Source organism: Thunnus thynnus, chromosome 19, assembly GCF_963924715.1.
Source record: "Thunnus thynnus chromosome 19, fThuThy2.1, whole genome shotgun sequence".
Lineage (NCBI taxonomy): Eukaryota > Metazoa > Chordata > Actinopteri > Scombriformes > Scombridae > Thunnus > Thunnus thynnus.
In genome coordinates this window covers 4,573,697-4,593,789 of record NC_089535.1, presented here as the reverse complement: position 1 = coordinate 4,593,789, position 20,093 = coordinate 4,573,697, and the positions used below count along the sequence as shown (strand labels likewise).

The window sequence follows — 20,093 nt, the reverse complement described above, 5'->3', positions numbered from 1 at the left end:
TGAATTTTTGAACACTGATTTAAGTCCAACTGAAATCAAAGCAACACATCAAATCACTTGTGTTCTCCTTTGAGAAAAAATCAGAAACCAAAAGGGACAAATTTATATTGTAAATTCTCTAATTTCATGATGGCACCCCGCAGTTTTACATTATTTCGATACTGCTCCATCATCCGCTTACATAACTGGAGTCCTTAGTTCAATACAGCGAATCAAATCTTTTCACAAAGCGATAACGCGTCGTTCTATTATCGGCAGAGCAGATGGTCACACTGAGCCTGATTGCATCCTGCTACACAATACAAGAGCCACAGACTGTGAACAACAACGCACATTAGCTTTCCTGCTAAAGTCTCCTTCTTATATATCTTACAAACATGAACCCACAACTTGTCCTGCAGCTTAGCTTGTTGAACAAGTCACCAAACAAACATTCACTGCTAACGTCAGTGAATGTTTGTTTGGTGCGAGATAGCTAATTAGCTGCAAAGCTGCTCAGCATACCTTCAAATGTCACTTTGGACCCGTTAGGTGCTGTTTGGTTGGTGCTCTTCACAATCCCTTATCGCAACACACTGTCTGTACATGACTTGTAGCTACAGCAGTTTGTTTACTTTGTCTCCGTTCATATAGAGTAACACTGATAGCCTGCCAGCTGCTGTCAATCAAACACAGACACCGACACGCCCCTCCAGCCGGCTGAGACAAAAAGGAGACTTTCTGATATTTTTTCTCTTCATTTTAATAATGAAAACTATTTACAATACATTTAAAAACACATTGACTTTATTTTTGACTCAAAAAAGGGAAAATTAGATGTGATTTCAGTTGGACTTTAAGAGAATTTAAGTTATTTTTTAGTGCAGAAGATGCAAACATAGAGAGTAAAAATTTCAGTGAGCTTCACTGTACAGTGTATGATGCAGTGCAATGTATCATAGCAACATGTTACCGTCCCAACCAATCAACACAGCGGGTTAAGGAGACAGTGGAATAAGCTGCTGAGGCTTCTGAGTGAAAATAAAAACCTCCAGACGCTTCACCCAACGAGAAGTGGAAACCCGGCAAGGATGCGATTTACACTCTGCTGAAATGGAAAAACTAAAAAAATAAATAAATAAACCAGTTCATCTCTCTCTCTCTGCCCCTTCCTCCCCCCTCCTCTCTCTCAGCTGTCACCCCTCCTCTCTCCCCATCAGTGGCGTCCCCCCCTCCAAGACGCCTCTCTCTTAAGAGGTTTTCTCTGTTCTCTCGTTTCCCAGGTAAACACTCGCATGGGCCAGAGGAGGGTGGGGGGGTGGGGGTTCCTCGTTAAGCCAGTTTCACCATTTACTCTTTCCATCATCTTCAGAGCCCTGCTCCAGCAAGTACACACCTGTAGTGAACACCGACAGTTGACAAGAGTTCAAGACATTTCATTTTTAAAAGTTTTATTTGCCTTTTGCCCTTTTTTTCTACTTTTTTTTACTATTTTCAGTCATCTTTGACTTTATTCGGACTGACATTTAAAAGAGGGGCCTGCTTAATAGTTAGATAAATTATACTGTAAGTAGGACAGACAGGGTATCAATTTGAAATTGTTCAATATTAATGATATAAAGTGTCAATATGACTCTACCAATGCCAAAAAAGACGCTTTTTGGTTGTCTTATTTTGAGGAATATAAGAAAGTTTTCATCCAATACCTTTTTTTTTTTTTTTAAATTTCACCAATAAAAGCCATACATTTAAAAAATAAGTTCATAAATGTTAAATGTTGTCTAAACACAAGCAGGCATATAAGACATTTACCCAAATGAAATGCAGTCAGATATTTGATTTGGAATTAAAACTGAATCAAAAGATTTTATGGATGCATTTTGGTCACTAACAAAAAAGTCCATTAATAATATATTCAGAAGGTAAATCAGTTATTCTGCTGTCAGTAGAATATCACAAAAAAAAACCCAAACTCTATTTATTTGCTGCTTCTCTCTGTTTTACATCACTGCAAATTGAAAATTTAGGGCTGTTTGATTGTTGATGCAAAAAAAAAAAAAAAAAAAAAACAAACACAAAAAAAGCAATTTAAAGAAGTCACTTTTGGGCTGCGGGAAATAATAATGGCCATTTCTCACTATTTTCTGGTGACAAATGAGTAAATTAGACTTATATAGAGTTAATAGAAGAAAAGACATCAGTAGATTAGTACTGCAACGACAGCGATTGCATTTATTATCCATTAATCTGTCACTGATTTATTGTTCAATCATTTAATCTATAAAATGTGAGAAAACAGTGAAAAATACACATTACAGTTTCCCAAAACCCATCTGACATCTTCAAACTGTATCGTCTGAAGAACAGTTTGAAACCCAAAGATACAAAACACAGAAAAGCAGCAAATCACAGCTGGAAGCAGAGAATGTTTGATTTATTACAGCTATTAATCAATTATCATAACAGCTGAGTGTAAACATTCATTCAAACATTAGTTTAACCTAAAAAAACCGTCTTAACTCAAGGTCCTTACAGGTTTTCTAGAGCTTTCAACCAGACTCCAACAGATATGTTGGCTGATATCAACTCATTGCAGGTGGATCTGATAACTGACAGAAATGGATGTTTTGAAGCCACAAGAGAGTAATGACGAGTTTATCTTTCATCTGTAAAACATCCTGCTCGGTACATTTCTTGGTTGCAGTTGATAAAAATAACGTTATGGGTTGTGTAAAAAAAATTGCTATCAAGCGATATATCATTATGGGATTTTTTAAACTCTTAAATATCAATATCAGCCTCAGAAATCTTGTACCGGTCGAGCTATACTTTCAACCCCATCTCATGGTCTTCCTCTGAACAAACTATATCTGTTTGAGATGCAGTTTAAAGCTCCAGAACTAGCTAGTAAGTGGACCTTGAGTTTTTTTTTACTAAAACGACTAAATTAGTGTTGACTTTCTGCCAATAAACTAACTGATTGACTAACGTTACAGTAGATTCACCTATAATGACTATAATACGAAGCAAACTGTAGTATGTTCAGCTGAGGACGGAGGCAGGTTGGTGTTTGATAGAAAAATCCATGTATTAGTTAAGTAGGTATGGTCATATGTATGTATATATTTGGCGGCAGGGTCTTGAAGGGAACACTATGATAGTCATATGGACATCATGGTCATCATGTGGAAGGGAGAGCTCTGTGAAGCTTTGTCTTGGTCTGTTAGAAGGAATCTGTAAACAACTAAAGGTGCCTCCCCAGGGCATCAAGGCCATCAATATATACTAGTGACTTTCCTTTGTCTTGTCAGAATTCTCCACGGAGACTCTGCAGACTCTCCGTGCCTACAACATATGTTCAGTTTGAATTAAAGAGACGCTTGACTTCAACCAACCTCACTCTATTTGGTAATCTTTACCTATCAGTGTTCGTTGACAGATCGTCAGCAGACATAAACTCTCAGATTATTACAGCGTGAAAAGAGTCCCGACAGACTTGCTGGATGGGGCCCTGAGTACGGAGTCCTTTAATCTCTTAACCTTCTCACCACCACCTCCTCCTCCTCCTCCTCCTCTTCCTCTTTGAAACACTGATCCACGGTCAAATGCTTTTCATCACTCCTGTGACATTATATCAACAACAGGAGAAGCATAATCTGATGACTGATGACCGTAGACCTTTGATGAAAGGAATCGTTTGACATTTAGAGGAATAGCCTTACTTGCTTTCTTGCAAAGAATAAAAAGAGAAGATCGATACCAATCTCATGCGTCGGGCCTGTTTCAGAAAAGTGATTTGCGAGCGCTGCTTATATCACCAACGGTGGCTTTGGGGTTTGTTTTGATCAGTAAAAGTCAAAATTAACACATGAAGAAAATATTTGATATTGCAACTTTCAACTTTTTTGTTCACACACGTATCTCGATTGTAGGGAAGCTAATAGGTATGAAAAATGGATAGCTAAGGTATTAATTAGTGAGTTTTAGAGGTTGATTGGTTTTAAATAGAGGCTGGATAGCTGATTATGTGGAACTCTTTACTTTAAGTCCTCCTATTTAGCAGTAAACGCATATAAACAATTAATAAATGGTTTATAACACACTATAATGTAGTTATAAGCAGATATAAGGACATTTTTAAGTGTTTCTTAATGTAAACACTTAAAAATGCAATTATAACTTCTCCTATGAAGACATATTTTATGTTGTTACAGCTGTATTTTATTATTGGTGCCCACAGGAGGAGTTATAGTTGTTGACAAATACATAAATAAACACTTACATCTGCTTACAACCACATCATAGTGTGTTATAAACCACTTATTAACTGTTTATTATGAGTGCTAAATAGGGGGGATTTTTAAGTAATAATTATTAGTAATTAATAGTATCGATCTTCTCCTTTAACTCTCAGCAAAAAAAAGGCAAATAAGAGTATTTCCCAAAACGTGGAACTATTCCTTTAAGCGCAGATGTTGTGCCGTTCCTCCCGGCCTGATCTCCCCCTTACACGACTTTCAACTGAAGTTCTGTGATCATCACCGACGTCGCTCTCCTTCTACACTAACCTTCAGGCCAGAGCGAGGATGTGCTCGTGTCCCCTCTCCATGACATCACTGAACCCAAACCAATGAGAGAGCTCCGTCCTCTCAGCTCCACAACAGCTCCTGTTTGTTTGTTTTTTTTAGCCACGAAACGCTCAAACGATGCACTTTGCCTCGCCGCATGGCATGTTTGAAACACGTTCTCACCTCTACGCCATCAATCAATCATAGTAAACGTGTGATGTTGATGTTAACGTTGTGTGTTTGTGTGATCTGACCTCACTGCTCATATTTTATCCCTGTTTTCTGACACCATCATCTTATTTTTCTGTGTGTTTTCTGCTTTTGTTAATGTTTAAGTGTGTATTTATGTGTGTGTGTGTGTGTGTGTGTGTGCATGATTGCCCTTGCTGTTTTTTTTCTTCTTCTTCTTCTTCTTCTTTCTTGCGTCCTCACCCTCCTCGTCTCTCTCTCTCACTCACTCTCTCTTTCTTCTCTTTCCAATCCCAGAGTTCCGTTCTCCGTCTCACGGGGGCAACCTCAACCGCTCGGCGTCCCTGAGCTGCACTGAGCGCGCTCCGGAAAGCGGCTCCGTCGGCGGCAGCAACACTCAGATCCCAGGAACCCCCTTCCAGTACATACCAGACTTCTGCGTACGTGCTCTGACAGACCTGCAGTTTGTCAAGGTAACTGCAAACCACTGCAACAGTTATGAATGCTGTTAAGTCTGATATATGAGGGACCAACATTATCCTACTGTACCCTAAAACAATCAAATTAATAATATACACAAAAATATTTATAATGAATTATTTCTATTCATTACACTTTCTTTTATTTTAGGTGAGGAGGCCCTTCTGTCTCTGTTTGTCTCTTTTTAAACTGCTACTATAAATGCAAATAATTAAAACATACCAAATTCACCCATTCATACACACACACACACACACACACACACACACACACACACAATACAATACAGAATAAGGACCACACAAGCATCTGTAGCAAGCTCATATAATTAGTCAGACTTCCATTTATCTTCTAAAATTCAAACGTTTCGTGCTTTGATTTAGTATCTCTAGCTAATGTGATAAGAAGTAAGAAATGAACATTTTAACTCCACGCTGATAAGATGAAGTGTGTGTGAATCATTTTCCTGTTATCAAGAAAAAGTTCAGTTAAGCTGAAATTCACAAAAGATTTCCTTGCTGTTATGAGTCAGAATGAGTAATACTGCCTTTATTAAATAACTCCAACTACAGTAAGAAAAATTGTTTATACAAAAAATATTTTTCTCTGTATTTTTATTGAGGTTCTGAGTATTATAATATCTTATTAACTCATTAGTATCCAGTTTCAGATACATAGAGAACCAACATGTCAGCTGCTAATATACTCTTCTCATCATTTCACCACCGTTTAGACATTTAGAGAATGAATTTATTGAATGATAAAGGCAGTTATTCTTTTGAATTTATCATTAATCAGTTTAGGTCAGACTGCATTTAATAACATGATGTATCAGCTGAATAACGTGGTTATATATAAATATATAATATAATATAGATATACAGAACTCACTGCTCACCTAATAATAATAATAATAATAATAATAATAACTTAATTTTTTACACCAAATTGTGCATATACAGTATATGCATAATTATATGTTTAGAATGAAAAATATTTAAACAAATAAATTTAAAAGTGCTAAACGAAACATTATACAAATACAATAAAACAGCGTAGAATAGTCATTGTAAAATTTAAAATAAAAGTAAACTTTTAGTCTGTAAAGGCAACGAACACTTCAGTTAATTACTTAAAAAGTTTAGGATTTTAGGAAACAAATATGAAATTGTTAAACAATTTACAGGCTTGTAAACTAGTCATGAAATTTTAAAATCCACTGTAAAAGAGACAGGAAGCAAGTGTCAAAATGCTAAAATGGGTTTAACGTCCTTCCTTTTACTTGTTGTGGTTAAAACTTCGGCAGCAGCGTTTTATATAAGTTCATAGAGAAGCGAGATACGGTCTGACTTCTGCAATGTTTCTCAAACCACTACTAAGGTTTCAACTCATTGTCCAGTAGATAAAGACTTGTTTGAGATGCTAAAGCTAAGATAAAGAGAGTTATCACTAGTGTTTTGTCTCCTCAGGTCACTCGTTCCCAGTACCAGAACGGTCTCCTGGCGTCCAGGCTGGACAGCACGCCGCAGTCTCCAGACGGCAGTCACGTTCGCTTGGACATGTCCGTCTCTTTGCCTCCCGTGACGCCGCCGGGGACTCGCACTCCGCTGCCCCTGGCCACGCCTCCCGTAAAGCACCCGTCGTCTAAAGCTCAGCCGACGCCGCCGGGCAGCCGCACCGCTCTGCCCCAAACCACCACCACCACCACCTCCTCCTCCTCCTCCTCTTCAAGCCGCAGGCCGAGCCAGGCTTTGCCTCAGGCCTCTCCTCCTCCGAATAACCACACCCCCCTCTCACAAAGCCCTCCGTCCTCCTTGAGTACAGCGACGTGCGCCTCTAACCCCCACCCGACTCTGTCCTCCTCCCTCTCCTCCAAATCCCAGCATTCCTCGCCCTCTGCCGGCTCCGAGAAGGGGTCGGGAGAGGCCGCCGCTCTGCTCAGTGAGCAGCAGAACTGTGTGGGCCCCCGTAGGCCCAGCCACACCCAGGCACACCCCCACCCCCACCCACACGTTCAAACCATCAGTCACGCACGCACTGAAAGCACCATCTAACTAAAACTAAACTACCTGTGCGCTCACTTACATAACACATACTCGCGCTACGTCCTGTTCATCGACTGTATATAAATATCGACGCCATGACAACGCCCAGAAAGTGAAGCCAAAACACCTGGATCGCCCCCTGGTGGCTGGCTGTGGTATAGGTCATAAGTCCCGCCCCCTCCATGTTAACGGATGGGACATGAGCCAAACTAAAAAAAAAGTAAAAAGTACACGCCAATTAAATTTAGGTAGTTCTTATAATGCTGATGTTTGTCCAAGTGCTCATTTTTCTGATACGTTTGTTTTTTAATTAGTTATTTGACGATAAAAGGATTAAAAAAAAGAGGTGTGACATCATGATTGACAGCTGCGACAGCCTCTCTCAAACCTCTACTCGCCTCTACTCCAAATGCAAGATGGCCGCTCCCGGAAAGGAGATATTTTGGCTTCACTTTTTACGTAGCGGCAGGAAGTGGAGACGTGTCGTCCATATTTCTATATAAAGTCAATGTTTCTGTTCCTGTTTGCTTGTGGTCTCCTGAACCTTTCTGTAGATGTCTGAGGGATGCTGACGGTCAGCACATTGTGTGTATTTTTGTAAACAGGAATCCTCGTCTGTCCCTTCCTGCATGTCTCCCCCCTCCCACCCGCCCCCCCAAACACAGAAACAGATCAAGAATAGAGTGAAAAGACGGCAGATGAACAGGGAACACTCCTGAGTAGAAACGTAGATGGAGTTACGTATGTTTGCTCGTAAAGGATCAGTTCACACAGATTACTAAAAGATATATTTATTTTCTCACTTGCGTCTGTTAAGATAAAGTATAGTTGTGGTTTTATTTTTTGAGATTCTGCCTCGGTGCAACGGAAGCAAAGGGAATTTTATTTTTGTTGTGCTAACAGCGGTGAAACATTTAAAAAGAGCAACGTGCCTTTACAGAAACAATGTGGGGTCGTTCACAGACGTCACTGTGAAACTATTTTATAATAAGGGAATAATCGCGTTGTCAACTGTTGACAGTGATGTCTGTGGATTCTAGAGGATAAATGAGACGTTGTTTCGTTAAAGACGTGTTGCTCGAACTGAAATTTAAAATACGTTTTTGATAAGAAATCAGCTTATATGCTGTATATCCTTGGAAGTTTAATTTGGCTACTAATGCTGATTTAGTTTTAGCTGATTTAGCTTCTGACGATAATGTACGTTAGGTTCAGTCAAACTTTAGTGATTAGATTTTTGTTAGTTCTAGTCCACAAAAACTAAAGACGTTTTAGTCTCATTTTTGTCCTGCATTTTTAATTTATATGTCTTTTGAGCATTTTTTTGAGGCTACAGTTAATCTTTATTGTAAACTGTTACCATGGTTACAGGTGTTGCTCTATCACAAGAGTAGTGGAAAAGACACACCGTTTACTACTTCTGTTCACATATGCAGCGTCTTTCACATTATCGCTTAGTTTTTATTCTTAATTCTCATTTTTCAAAGTTGGAAAAAAAGGGGGTCGTCAATGAATATTTTTATTTTGATCCTTGGTGTTTGTCTTGGCTTGTTTGGTCAAAACTGTAATTAACACAAAGAAAAAAATGTAAGTTTTAATTAAATTATTAGCAGTGATAGTGCCCCCATCATTACTGCTCTGTAAGAGGCTTTATTTTTGGTTTCTGACTGACGATGTCACACTGTACTGTAATTTAATTGGGGCAGTATCAGTTTGATAGATCAGTTAAATGCAGCTACAGAGGCCAGTTGACCAGCTGAAGGGACTTCGTTAGTCATTGTTTAGTCCTGTTAGTGATTCAAACACTTCCTACATTCCTACACAGGTTACTGTTGACAGAAGTCAGTTCAGTTGTTTTTATCTCGAATTTCCCTTTTTATTTTTCCAAAGAGTTAAACCTCTAAAGGTTATAAAGTTAATGTTTTTGTTTAGTTAGAGGCCTCGTTAGAGAACGGCTGTTTGATTGAGTGTATTATTTAGAAATAAATGGCTCTTATGAAGGCAGTTGTAACAGATGAATGAATGAATTTATGTGTCTCCTGCCGCTGTCTGTGAGCTGCCAGTGAGTCAATTCAACTACCAGCAAACAGACCAGATTCACTGTACTGAACGGCTTCTGTAGTTAAACAGCCACACTGTACCACTGACGCTGCATGTTTGAGCCCATTTAATACAAACCATATATACTTTACATTACTCCTGACTATCTTCAAACCATGCTGCAGGTGTTCTTCTAACTTTCCAGGCTGCCATTGACTTCCATTAATTTCTGTATGGTGTGAAAATCTGTTGAAATTCACTTGAGGTGTTTAATCCATCGTAGTGAACATCAGGCCTGTGTTAGATGTAATATTGATGTGAGATAACGGTCCACTGTGTCACTGTCACTGGTGAGGCAGTGTGCCAACACACAGAGCAACAACTAGAGCTCTGATTGGCCAGATTCTCATAATACATAACAGCTGGCCAATCAGAGCTCCCTCTGCTGCTACGTGGGTCGGACTAAATTTAATTTTTAGGTGGCTCACTGCCTTGAAATTAAAGATTAACGTCTTTAAATGAGAGCAAACACAAACTGGAAACTGAATCTGTTAGTAGTTTAAGTAGGAGACAAATTAATTGTAAGATGGAATATTATAGTAAAATCATTTTAATTATTAGTTAATTATACTATTTCTTTTTAAAATTAAATAATTTATGAATCTTTTAAAGACAGAATAAGATAATATTATTATTAATTGGAAAAATTAATTATCTTTTTATTTGATTTTTTTACTTTGAGTTTATTAATGTGCAATTTAAATGCAAATTGAATTAATCAAGTAATAGCTTTTTTAAAGATGTATTAATTTATTACCAGATCATAATTAAACAATATAAAGATCTATAATTATTCCAGCACAAAATCAACAAGAATCTGTTATTTGATTTTTGTATCCTACAGAAATTAATGGAGATCAATGGCTGCCTGAAGAGATAGATGGAAAATAGTACATTGAATATTGTAAATTGCACTTGATTTGTAGTTAAGGGGCTAAAACTTGCAGAAACAGCGGAATGGTCCTTTATTTACCACCTGCACATTACTAGTGATGTGAAGGTGGGTGTCTTCCTGGCCTACCTCTCGACCAAGGCAATATGTTTTAAATTATTTAATTTCCAAGAGTAATATGAAAATATTTATTTTGCGTAATAGTAATTTTATATGTATTTAACATTTTATTTGTTGTTTTATATTTTTAGAGGTTTTATTTATTTGTTTTGCTTCCTGCTGTGTGAGTTGAAGGACAGGCTGCGTAATTCAGATGATGTTTATTATGAAAAGCTTCCACTTCTTAGCATCTCCTCTAAAATATTCCTCACTGTGAACAGAGCTCGGTGCGGCGGCTCCGTCTCAACGCTTCACGATATCAAGACACGAACAGCTGACCGAACTGGATCTAAAGTCGTCGCAACACTGTGCGTTCGCTGACAGGAAACGATGGACTGAGTTCATAACTGATGTCAAAACTCTCGGTTGGAAGTAACACCGGGCTTCTTATTTATATTCACTACGTTGTGTTTAAGCACTTGTGTTCATTTTCACGCTATTTAATAATCAAAACAAAACAGACAAATGACATGAAGACCAAATAACCCAGAAAGCAACAAGTAGTTTAATGCTTATAGTTTTCAGTGTGAGGTGTGTTCGCAGCGCAGTTGGGAATTTTTTTTAAATTTTTATTTAATGTCATTTGCTGTCCAAGTTCAAAAAGGGCATTTCTACATATTCCCTTCACAAGACGACTTTATTTGTTAGCAAACTACAAAAATCCCAACCAAACTCTCATTTCTCCTTTTATTCAAGGCCCTTGAGCAAGGTTTTAGAAATACTGAGGTCATGAGTCAGAGTACCCAAACTCCACCCAAACACACTTATTTGCTTTTCTTCCAAGATTTCGATAAGAAGACAGTTTCGTCTCTGTACGATAAATATGCTTAGCTTAGCTTAGCATAAAGCTAATTGGAGATGTGGGAATGGTATCGATCTTCTTATCTTACTCAAGGCTAGAAAGCAAATACGTGTATTATGTCCAACTCTTCCTTTAAGTAAATTCCTCCCAAAACCAACTAAAATTACTGTTGCATAACCTTTTCTCTATTTGATAATTAGTACTAGATTGAATACTTGCGTCCTTGATTAGAAACTACCTAAATTTATTAGAGAATCAAAGGCCCGTAGAATAAAGCTTTACTGTTTATATCCCAACATGAAGGTCTTAATGTTGTTTCAAAGTCCATTTTATGTTGGAATAATGTAGTATATAATATAGGATGAATGTTAGCGGAAAAATACTGGGTCTAAAAGTATTTAAGTCATCTAAAAGTGGAAGTAAGTTATTAACTTTTGAAAGGAAATTCCCCAAAGTCTAATACCCCAAAATTCCTGGAAAAAAGGTACAGAAAACCTCAGAGTCCTCGATTGTAGCGACAAATTTCACATTCACAAGTCCCCACTAGTCTTGCTGTTATGTCTAATTTTTTATCTTGTAATATCATTAGTTAGTTTCACGTATGATATGATACGATAGGTTATGGCATTACAAACAAAAAGACTTTTCGAACTTGCATTTTCTCAGCTCTTGGCTAACGTAAACCCGAGGCTACAGAAAGCTTAAAGCTAGCTTAAAGGAAACGTTCTACATTTTGGGAAATATGCTTATTCATACGCTTTCTTACCGCAAGTTAGAAACGAAGATCAACACCACTCTGACGGTTGAATATGACCCCACAGCCAGCACACAGTTATCTTATTTTAGCATAGCTTAGCATAAAGAATGGAAACAGCTAGCCTGGCTCAATCCAAAAAAATTTGTTTATCTGTAGCTCACTAATTAACACGTTATATCCTGTTTGTTAAATTTGTACAAAAATGGAAATGTAAAACAGGCAAGTTATGAAAGTAATTTTTAGAAAATCACTTCTGCCACAAAATAGTCTGGCACCGTAAAACCACAATCCCTTAAAATACCACTAATTACTCTTAAATTGACCCCTAATTAAGGCGTTTACTATTCTAAACCCCTTAATCTGAGATTAAGAGGTTTAAGAAGTTTAGTATAGTAGCCAGACGTCCCTTAATTTGTCCAAAAGGCAAAACCCTTAAAACAACTTAATTTTAAAAGCCATTAATTAACAATTTAAATACAATTTAAGGGGTACATAATCCCTTAATTATCAATTTAAGGTTTTATGAAGGGTTTGATAAAAGGAGCTCCTTAATCTGTGGGTATAATCCATAAAAAATACTTTTTATTACAACCCATTATTTATTTACCCAATAATTATCCCCTTAAAAGCCCCTTAAAATGGCTTAAATTCATCACTATTAATGGGTAAACTAATTAAATTTTAAGGTAAAAAATTAAAGGATTCTATTTCATAGAGTAAGGATTTAACAAACAAGATATTGTGTTTATTAGTGAGTTTTAGAGATGCTCTTTGAGATTTGAGATTCTTTGTACTAAGATTAACTAACCGTCTCTTGGTTGTAGCTTCATATTTAAGGGACAGATCAGCGGTAAGCCGTTTCTTCTCTTCCAACTCTCAGCAGGAAAGCGAGTAAAAGAGTATTTCCCCAAAAATGTTGAGCTTTTCCTTCAACTTTGTTTCACACTTGTTGTATTTATTAACCTTTTTGAGCTAACGGTGAGCCCCGAGGGGGTTAAGGATTCACTCGTGGATTATCAAGTCGGCACGTTGAAAACACTCGCAGCACAATGACTCGTTGAGATTTTAACAACAAACATTCCATCGCATGTCTTCACACTGACTTCACACTGGTGATGTTAACCCTGTCTCAGCTCGGGTCACTACTGTAAACGTAGTGGAAAAACCCTCATGTTGCTTCTTGTGACCTGACAGCGTTTCTCACAATTTGTGCACGATGTGTGTGTGTGTCGTCACCACATTCCAAAAAAACAGGGATTCATTCATACATGGCACTTGATACAATATGAAGTTTTAATGTGTGTAAATGATACTGTACCTATTAGAGCAGACAGTGAGTCGGAGGATGTTTGGTTGTGTTCCAGTGGACTGAAGATGATGAGATGATTAACAGGAAGACGACTGTAGCGGCTCTCTCCTCGCTCTCTGTGGAGCGAAAGAGCTGAGCTCTGATGTTAAAGCTGCTAGCATGTGATCTACCTATTTTTTTTCCTATGTATGCGGTGACACTGAAACAATTTAAGTGACTGTAAAGATGAATTATTTTGTTGATGATATATATATATATAGTGAGAGATATTTATTTGAAAAGATAAAAACTGTTGTATAAGCTAGCACTGATTTGAAAACACTTTAAACTTGTGAGTTATGTAGCATAAGTCTCAAAGTGTATATTCCAAAGCATTTCTCCTTTTTTGTGGGATGATTTCCTGAGTGAGAAGATCAAGGCTGGATTACCCACCGGGCAAACTGAGCAAAAACGCCCCAAAATCGCTGCCTTCATGTCATATCAGATCAGAATGATTGGGATTACGAGAGTATTTTCCTGTAAGCTAACTTCACACTAATGATGTCCGGTATCAAATTTTCATGCTACAGTTATCGTAGGTAAAAAATATCACAGTTAACGGTTTTATCATGATAATCTACATGTCCTGAAATCCTTCTGTTAGTGGTAAAATATAGTTAAGTCAGTTTAAGACAGTTAACTGGAAATTACTTTAAAGTCAGGTGTCTGTGACTCTTAGATTCTTTGCACCTGTTCATAGTTTAAAAAATAATTATGATTAATGATAAAATATAGAAAGTCATGGTCAGATTAGTTAGAGCTCGACAGACTGACTCTGTTTGACCAGTAGAGGCAGGAGAGCTGCTCTGAAAATCCTCTGAAAACGACGATAATCACGGTAATGACGGTAATAGAAATGGTCTGCAGTATTGATACCGTTAGCATGTTTCGTTAGCATCTCTACTTTGCGCTTCATAATATAGAAGCGAGTGAAAATCAAGCAAACAGGGACGCCTGTAAATTTGTCACCTAAGGTGTATAAACGAACATTTACTAGATATGATGGTAACTTGTTAATGCACACTATTCAACCTTCACTAGACCATTTTTATAATCATACAAATCTTCACTTTCCCATCTCTGCAATTGATCCCATATGACATGAATGCAGCAAAAGCCGCAGGGTCAACTGGTTTGTAGTGATTTGATGTATTAAAAATGTTTATTGGGATTAATATGCACCACTAAAGCACAATATTTGGGAGTCCTTTTTAAATTTTCTAATTGTGAAATCTTGACATTTCAAAATCTAGTTTCATTATTTCAGTTTTGTGCTTACATGATGCATATTGCTAAATTGTGTTTTATCAACTGATTGCAGAGCAAACCTGGGGCCGGTATTGGAATACCAACACACAACGCAGAGATAGTGGGAGGAACTGGGGCGGGGCGGGAGGGTTTAATGGGGGGCCCAGCAGCTCATTTTCACCCTGGGGGGGGCCCTAACTGGTAAATCCAGCCATGGGAACGATCATCACTCTGAGAAACTATAGATTTTATTCAGCAGGACCTTTCAGCTCACTGAAAACCTGCTTGTTTAATGCAAATATACTGTATAGTCAACATAGCCTTACCCTCGATTCGAAGAAATTTTAGACCTGCCTGCTGGTTCATATAGGTCTCATGTAGCAATTGGTCTTATACTGGTTTCCAGTGAAGCCACTGGTTGGCTGTATGACTACCAGTTTGTGTACTGGGAAACGTAAAAACAAATTGTTTGACTTAGTAATGTTGTATTTATTGTAAACATTGTATTTATTGCTTTTTTGTTTGTTTGTTTGTTTGTTTATTTGTTTGTTTTGTTAAAGGTGTGTACCTGAAGGCGTGAAACGGGCTTCCAGCTGTAAGACGCAGCCTTTATTGGGTTGCAACACTGTGTTCACTCCCCTGATTGCTGTTTGTGTTAAATTACTGTAAATAACCTGTACATGAAGAGCATTTGTATGATGCTAAGAGAGAGAAAATAGCCTACATCTATTTATAATGAAAGATGTTCTGATGTTATTTCAAGTTTTATTTCTATTGTTTTACTAGGAAGGCATTGCATAGCAATAAACATTGCACCAAGTTGACCTCAGATTTACTCCTCCTATCTTCTGTAGCCTTCTTCTATATATATATTTTTTGTCACTAGACATGATAACCAAAAGCCTTTTTTCTGTACTTTCCCATCCTTTTCCATCCTGTTTCTCCCTCTTATTCATATTTCCTCCCACGCTTTCCTTCTCACTTTTCACTCCTTTTCTTCACATATTCTTCATCCTGCCCTTATCTCGGCTCCTCTCCCACCGCTCAGAAATATTGAAATTCCTCCAGCTTTGACTGCCGTTCAGATCTGCTAAGTCATTTTTATTGTTCAGACCCTTTTTTTTTTTTTTTCCATCATGGGACTGGAGCGGGGGAGCAGGGCTTATCAGCAGCCCCTGTTGCGGTGTGATGATTAGACCCGTACGAAGGTTAAATATTTTCTGCTGTTGGGTTCTCAGGCTACTGAGTTTTCAACACTGTGTATCATTCACACGTAGTCTCTTTGAATTGTTCGAGTTGCAGAAACAAAGTGAAGAGTAGCAGAGAATAGTGGCCCCCACGACATGTTTTCGCATCTATTATCATCCTTTTCTTTGCACACAGACAGATCAGGCAGTATTTATCAAGTTTTTCAGAGTTTCAGTGCAGGTTTGAGATGATTAAAAGACCTGAAATACAAAAATGATAAGAGTTACAACAATAAACTGATGCTGAACGGTCCTGTGAGTAAAGTTATTTTCCCTTTTCATTTCCCCAACGTCTGTAGAGTGGACACACAATACTTGTTTGGCAGGTTTTTAATATTCAGACACTGCTGTAACATGTTTGTCTTGGTTGTGAATGTTTTTTTTTTCTTTTACCACAATGGTTGAACAGAAATGGGAGGGGGAGCACTTCCAAACATGGATTGTGTAACTTAAAGCAATGTGTACATACTGTTTTATAACTACTGTAATGCATTTGAAGAAATCTATGAGGTTAATAAACCTGAGTTATATTTCTCTACAGAAAATCGGTCTCTGTTTGATTCTCTGCGGATTATTGTGGTCGACATGAAGTTTTTCTTTTGCTCTGCAGAAACTAACGGCTCGTTTCACATTAACTGATGTGACAAATGTTTACAAGACATGTGGGTGGATCCTCAAATTTTGTTATCAAAAGGAAGCTGGTAATCATACAGTCAGTCAGTCTGTGCCAATCCTGCACTTCTCATACCCTGCAGCAATGAAAACAAACCCTTATTGTAAAAATATAATAATATTTGGAATGCACAACAGGAACAGATGGATTTTTAAGACTTTAAAAACCGTATTAATGGTGATAAAGGTGCAACTCACGTTAAAGGATAAGTTCAAATATTTTTAAGTCTGTTTTAAAACAATACCCTCATGCCCATATGTACGTTGAAAGAGTCATTGACTGCATTCAAAACGGCAAAACTTAGCAGCAAAGTCAATTAAAGTGGAATTTCACCATCAAGTTAAAATCTGTGTTCAGACTAAACTGGAAACCAGACGACTCTATGAGCTCATGTTTTATTTGCTCTGGCTGATGCGTCTCACGCCCCCCCTCCCGTTCAGACAGATTTCCAGCCGGCCTGGCCCACGTCGGGCCAATCACAGCTGTTCATCCAATAAGGGGGCGGGTTTGATATGATGACAGTATTAAAGGTGCAGTGTGTAGGATTTAGTGACATCTAGTGGTGAGGTTGCAGATTGTAGATGCTCATTTTAAGGTAACGAAACGATTCTTATTTTCAGGTGATTATACACTAATTAAAACATATTTATAAATATTATATTCATTTTCTGCCAAGTCCGTTCCACTAGATGCCACTAAATTCTACACACTGCACCTTTAAACGAACTGGATGGTATATTTTCTCTCTCAGACATATCGAAGCTACATTACTACACTATCACATTTTTCCATCACTCAGCGTTAGCTACACTTTTCGTTCCTCTGATTGGTTGTAGGTCTTTCCAGCTGCGTCCAGAAGCATTTTGGTCTGCGCCTGCTGATAACGGCCTCTTGGAAATCGAAAATGAAATGAGAAGTTCCAGACTAATTTGCATTTGTGTATTGGTCTGTTGATGTCAGGCTATGTTCAGACAGAATGCAAAGCAATTTTGACTGCTGAACCATTTGTGTTTATTCGCCCCAACAGCCAAAATACATTACTGTAATAGCAACAGAAAGCACCGACTGTGTCTGTGGGAGTGTGTTTGTGTTCAGTTCAACTTCTGACAAAACTCAGAACTCAGCAGAATCTCTGGTTCTTTCTGTTTTTTCCCTCCAGTCTCTCTCCTTTTCCCCTCTCCTCTCTGCGATAAGTGCAAATTTTTTGCTCAAATTGAAACTTTTTCAACTTGCACAGACACGTATTCGTGTTGACCTGGGCAAATAAATTTGCGCCTATTTGCGTCTTTGTACTGACTTTGTATGTAATCTATACCAAAAATTCACTCTGCATTGTGTCTGCACTCATAATAATAAACTGTGACACCTAGTCCCAACATACAGCGAGCGAGCGAACTCTAGTAGATGGAGCGTGAAAAATTATCCAAATATACTACAAATGATGTCGCAGCACGAGGTGCCACTTGTGATTTCTCCCTCTGTAAATGATTGTCTTATTTATTCATAGCTAACTTAATTTTCTTAAGTTTTAATCATTTCCTCAGCTAGAATGATCATTTTTTGTGATTTGTACACTGTGATATTTTATATAAGCGTACAATTATTTCTCTTTGTCCATGTTGACTGCTGACTGGAGAGGAAACGGAAACATCAAGAACATTAGTGTCGATTTCGACCAATGAAAACAGGTTGGAGGTGGAGCAAGTGCGTGAAACGGTTTTTCAAACAAGCGACACGTCGTTTAGCCTGTTCGCTGATGCACTGAGCTGGTTAGGAAGTAAAAACTGAAACAATCTGATGTTCACTCGTTCGCATCGTGTCCAGTTAGGAAGAGGTGTGGCCAAGCGGCGACCTCCGGGCTGTAAAATGAAGCCAATGCGGAAGTGCAGTTCCTTGAATGGCCACTTGAGGCTCCAAAAGCGAGTCAATCCCCATAGACCCCCATGTTAAAATGCCCAACTTTACAGCAGAAATAAACATGTTTACAGCTTGGTACAAAAAACGGTTTTGGTCTCTGTAGCTAATTTCCTCTTTCATGACAACTGTACGGGGGGTGAATTTTTTTATAACTCATCTGTTTAAATTTTATTAAGCCGTAAAGTTATGCATAATGAAGGACATGGCTGCTTTGACTGACAGGTCCGCCAGCCGCTAGGTGGCTTGTTTCAGCCATTCGGCCCGCCTCTTTGCCCATTTTTGATTGGCCGGGAGTTAGGCAGCGTCACGCACCGCCAAGATGGCGACGGCCAGAGCGGCTCACTTTGAGCTTCAAAACCGCTCTTCACAAACCAACAGGTGATGTCACGGTAACTACGTCCATATTTTTATACAGTCTGTGGGTGTTGCACACAAATTTGCACCACCGACCAATAAATAGAAAACCATCTTGACCGAGCTGACCTTTGAGTCTAAAATAGAAGAAGCCATCTTATCTTATCTTTTTATCTTAATCCTTTTTTTTTTATCTTTAGTATTATGTAACCCTCCTCTGTCAGGTGTAAACAGCTCTAACCAACTCCTATTATATACTGTATGAATGTTAAAGGCCAGGTTCACAATCTATAATGTATATCTTACCTTATCTTAACAGTCAGGTGTCTGTATGAACAGTGAAAGAGGTTTTCCTCGCTGTAATCATTCCTCCTGTTCATACTGGATATTAAAGATCCTTCAAATGTGCTTTCAGTGTAAGTGATGGAGGCCAAAATCCACAGTGTGTCCACACAGTCATTTAAAAGTTGATGTGAAGCTTATATGAGGCTGAGTTAGTCATATCAAGTGGATATCTGACACATTTACAGTCTTTTTAGCATCAAATTCCCTCTTTGTGTTTCCTCGGACAGTGTTTCCCTGTTGAGCTGTGGTGGAAGTATAGTAACAAAAAGAGGAACTTTGCCACTAAAAAGACTGTAACGTTGAAAGATATCTACTTGATTTGACTCATTTGGACGCTGAAGCTTCATATTAGCTTCAGATAAACTTTTAAATACATTTTTTGCACAGAAGGAGGACTGTGGATTTTGTCCCCCATCACTTACATTGTAAGTGCATTATGAAGGGATCTTCTAATGGTCAGTATGAACAGGAGGAATGATTACAGCAAGAAAAACAGGTTTCAATGTTCATCCGGACACCTGACTGTTGTTTTACGACATCCTTAAAAAAATGTGAACATACCCTTTAAACGTCTCTTTGTCAGGGGCCCAAAGTGATGAATGGCTTGTTTTTATGAAATCTAACAAAGATGGGTGTGAGCTCTTTATTGTTTTCCTGTGTTTTAATGGCTGTTAGCTCACATGAACTCCAATTCGCTGGATTTGAGGAGAGGGTGGTGCAACAATAAAAAGGAAAACATCCAGAGTACAGCCCCAAAATGTCCCGCCGGCCTGAACTCAGCCTGTCTGTGTTGGAGCCAAAATGGCGGCCACGCTGAGCAGTTGCAGCTTTTTTTTCTCTCCAAACTTTATTTAAACAAAACACATCGACCACTCAAAACCAGGAGACACGGACATGATGTAACTAACAGATCAATAATACACATAGGAGGGAACGTATAAGGAGCAAAGGGAGCGGCATAAATTAATAAATAGTTTTAAAAATATATAT

General features: G+C 38.2%; 1 protein-coding gene across 3 annotated transcripts in view; it reads left to right on the top strand.

Moving 5' to 3' along the window:
• Positions 1-16,359, top strand: part of LOC137170372 (metal transporter CNNM4) — a 39,247-nt gene extending 22,888 nt beyond the window's left edge. The window contains exons 6-9 of one of the 3 annotated variants that reach the window (XR_010924605.1): positions 1,173-1,262; positions 5,034-5,209; positions 6,686-11,525; positions 11,656-16,359. Coding sequence is in view for 2 of the 3 variants with exons in the window: in XM_067573694.1 (XP_067429795.1) it covers positions 1,173-1,262; positions 5,034-5,209; positions 6,686-7,270 (851 nt within the window). In the remaining variant the exon portion in view is untranslated. Of the gene's footprint in view, positions 1-1,172; positions 1,263-5,033; positions 5,210-6,685 lie in introns of all 3 variants that reach the window. The other 2 variants (XM_067573694.1, XM_067573695.1) reach the window with 2 other exon arrangements.
• Positions 16,360-20,093: the final 3,734 nt, after the last annotated feature.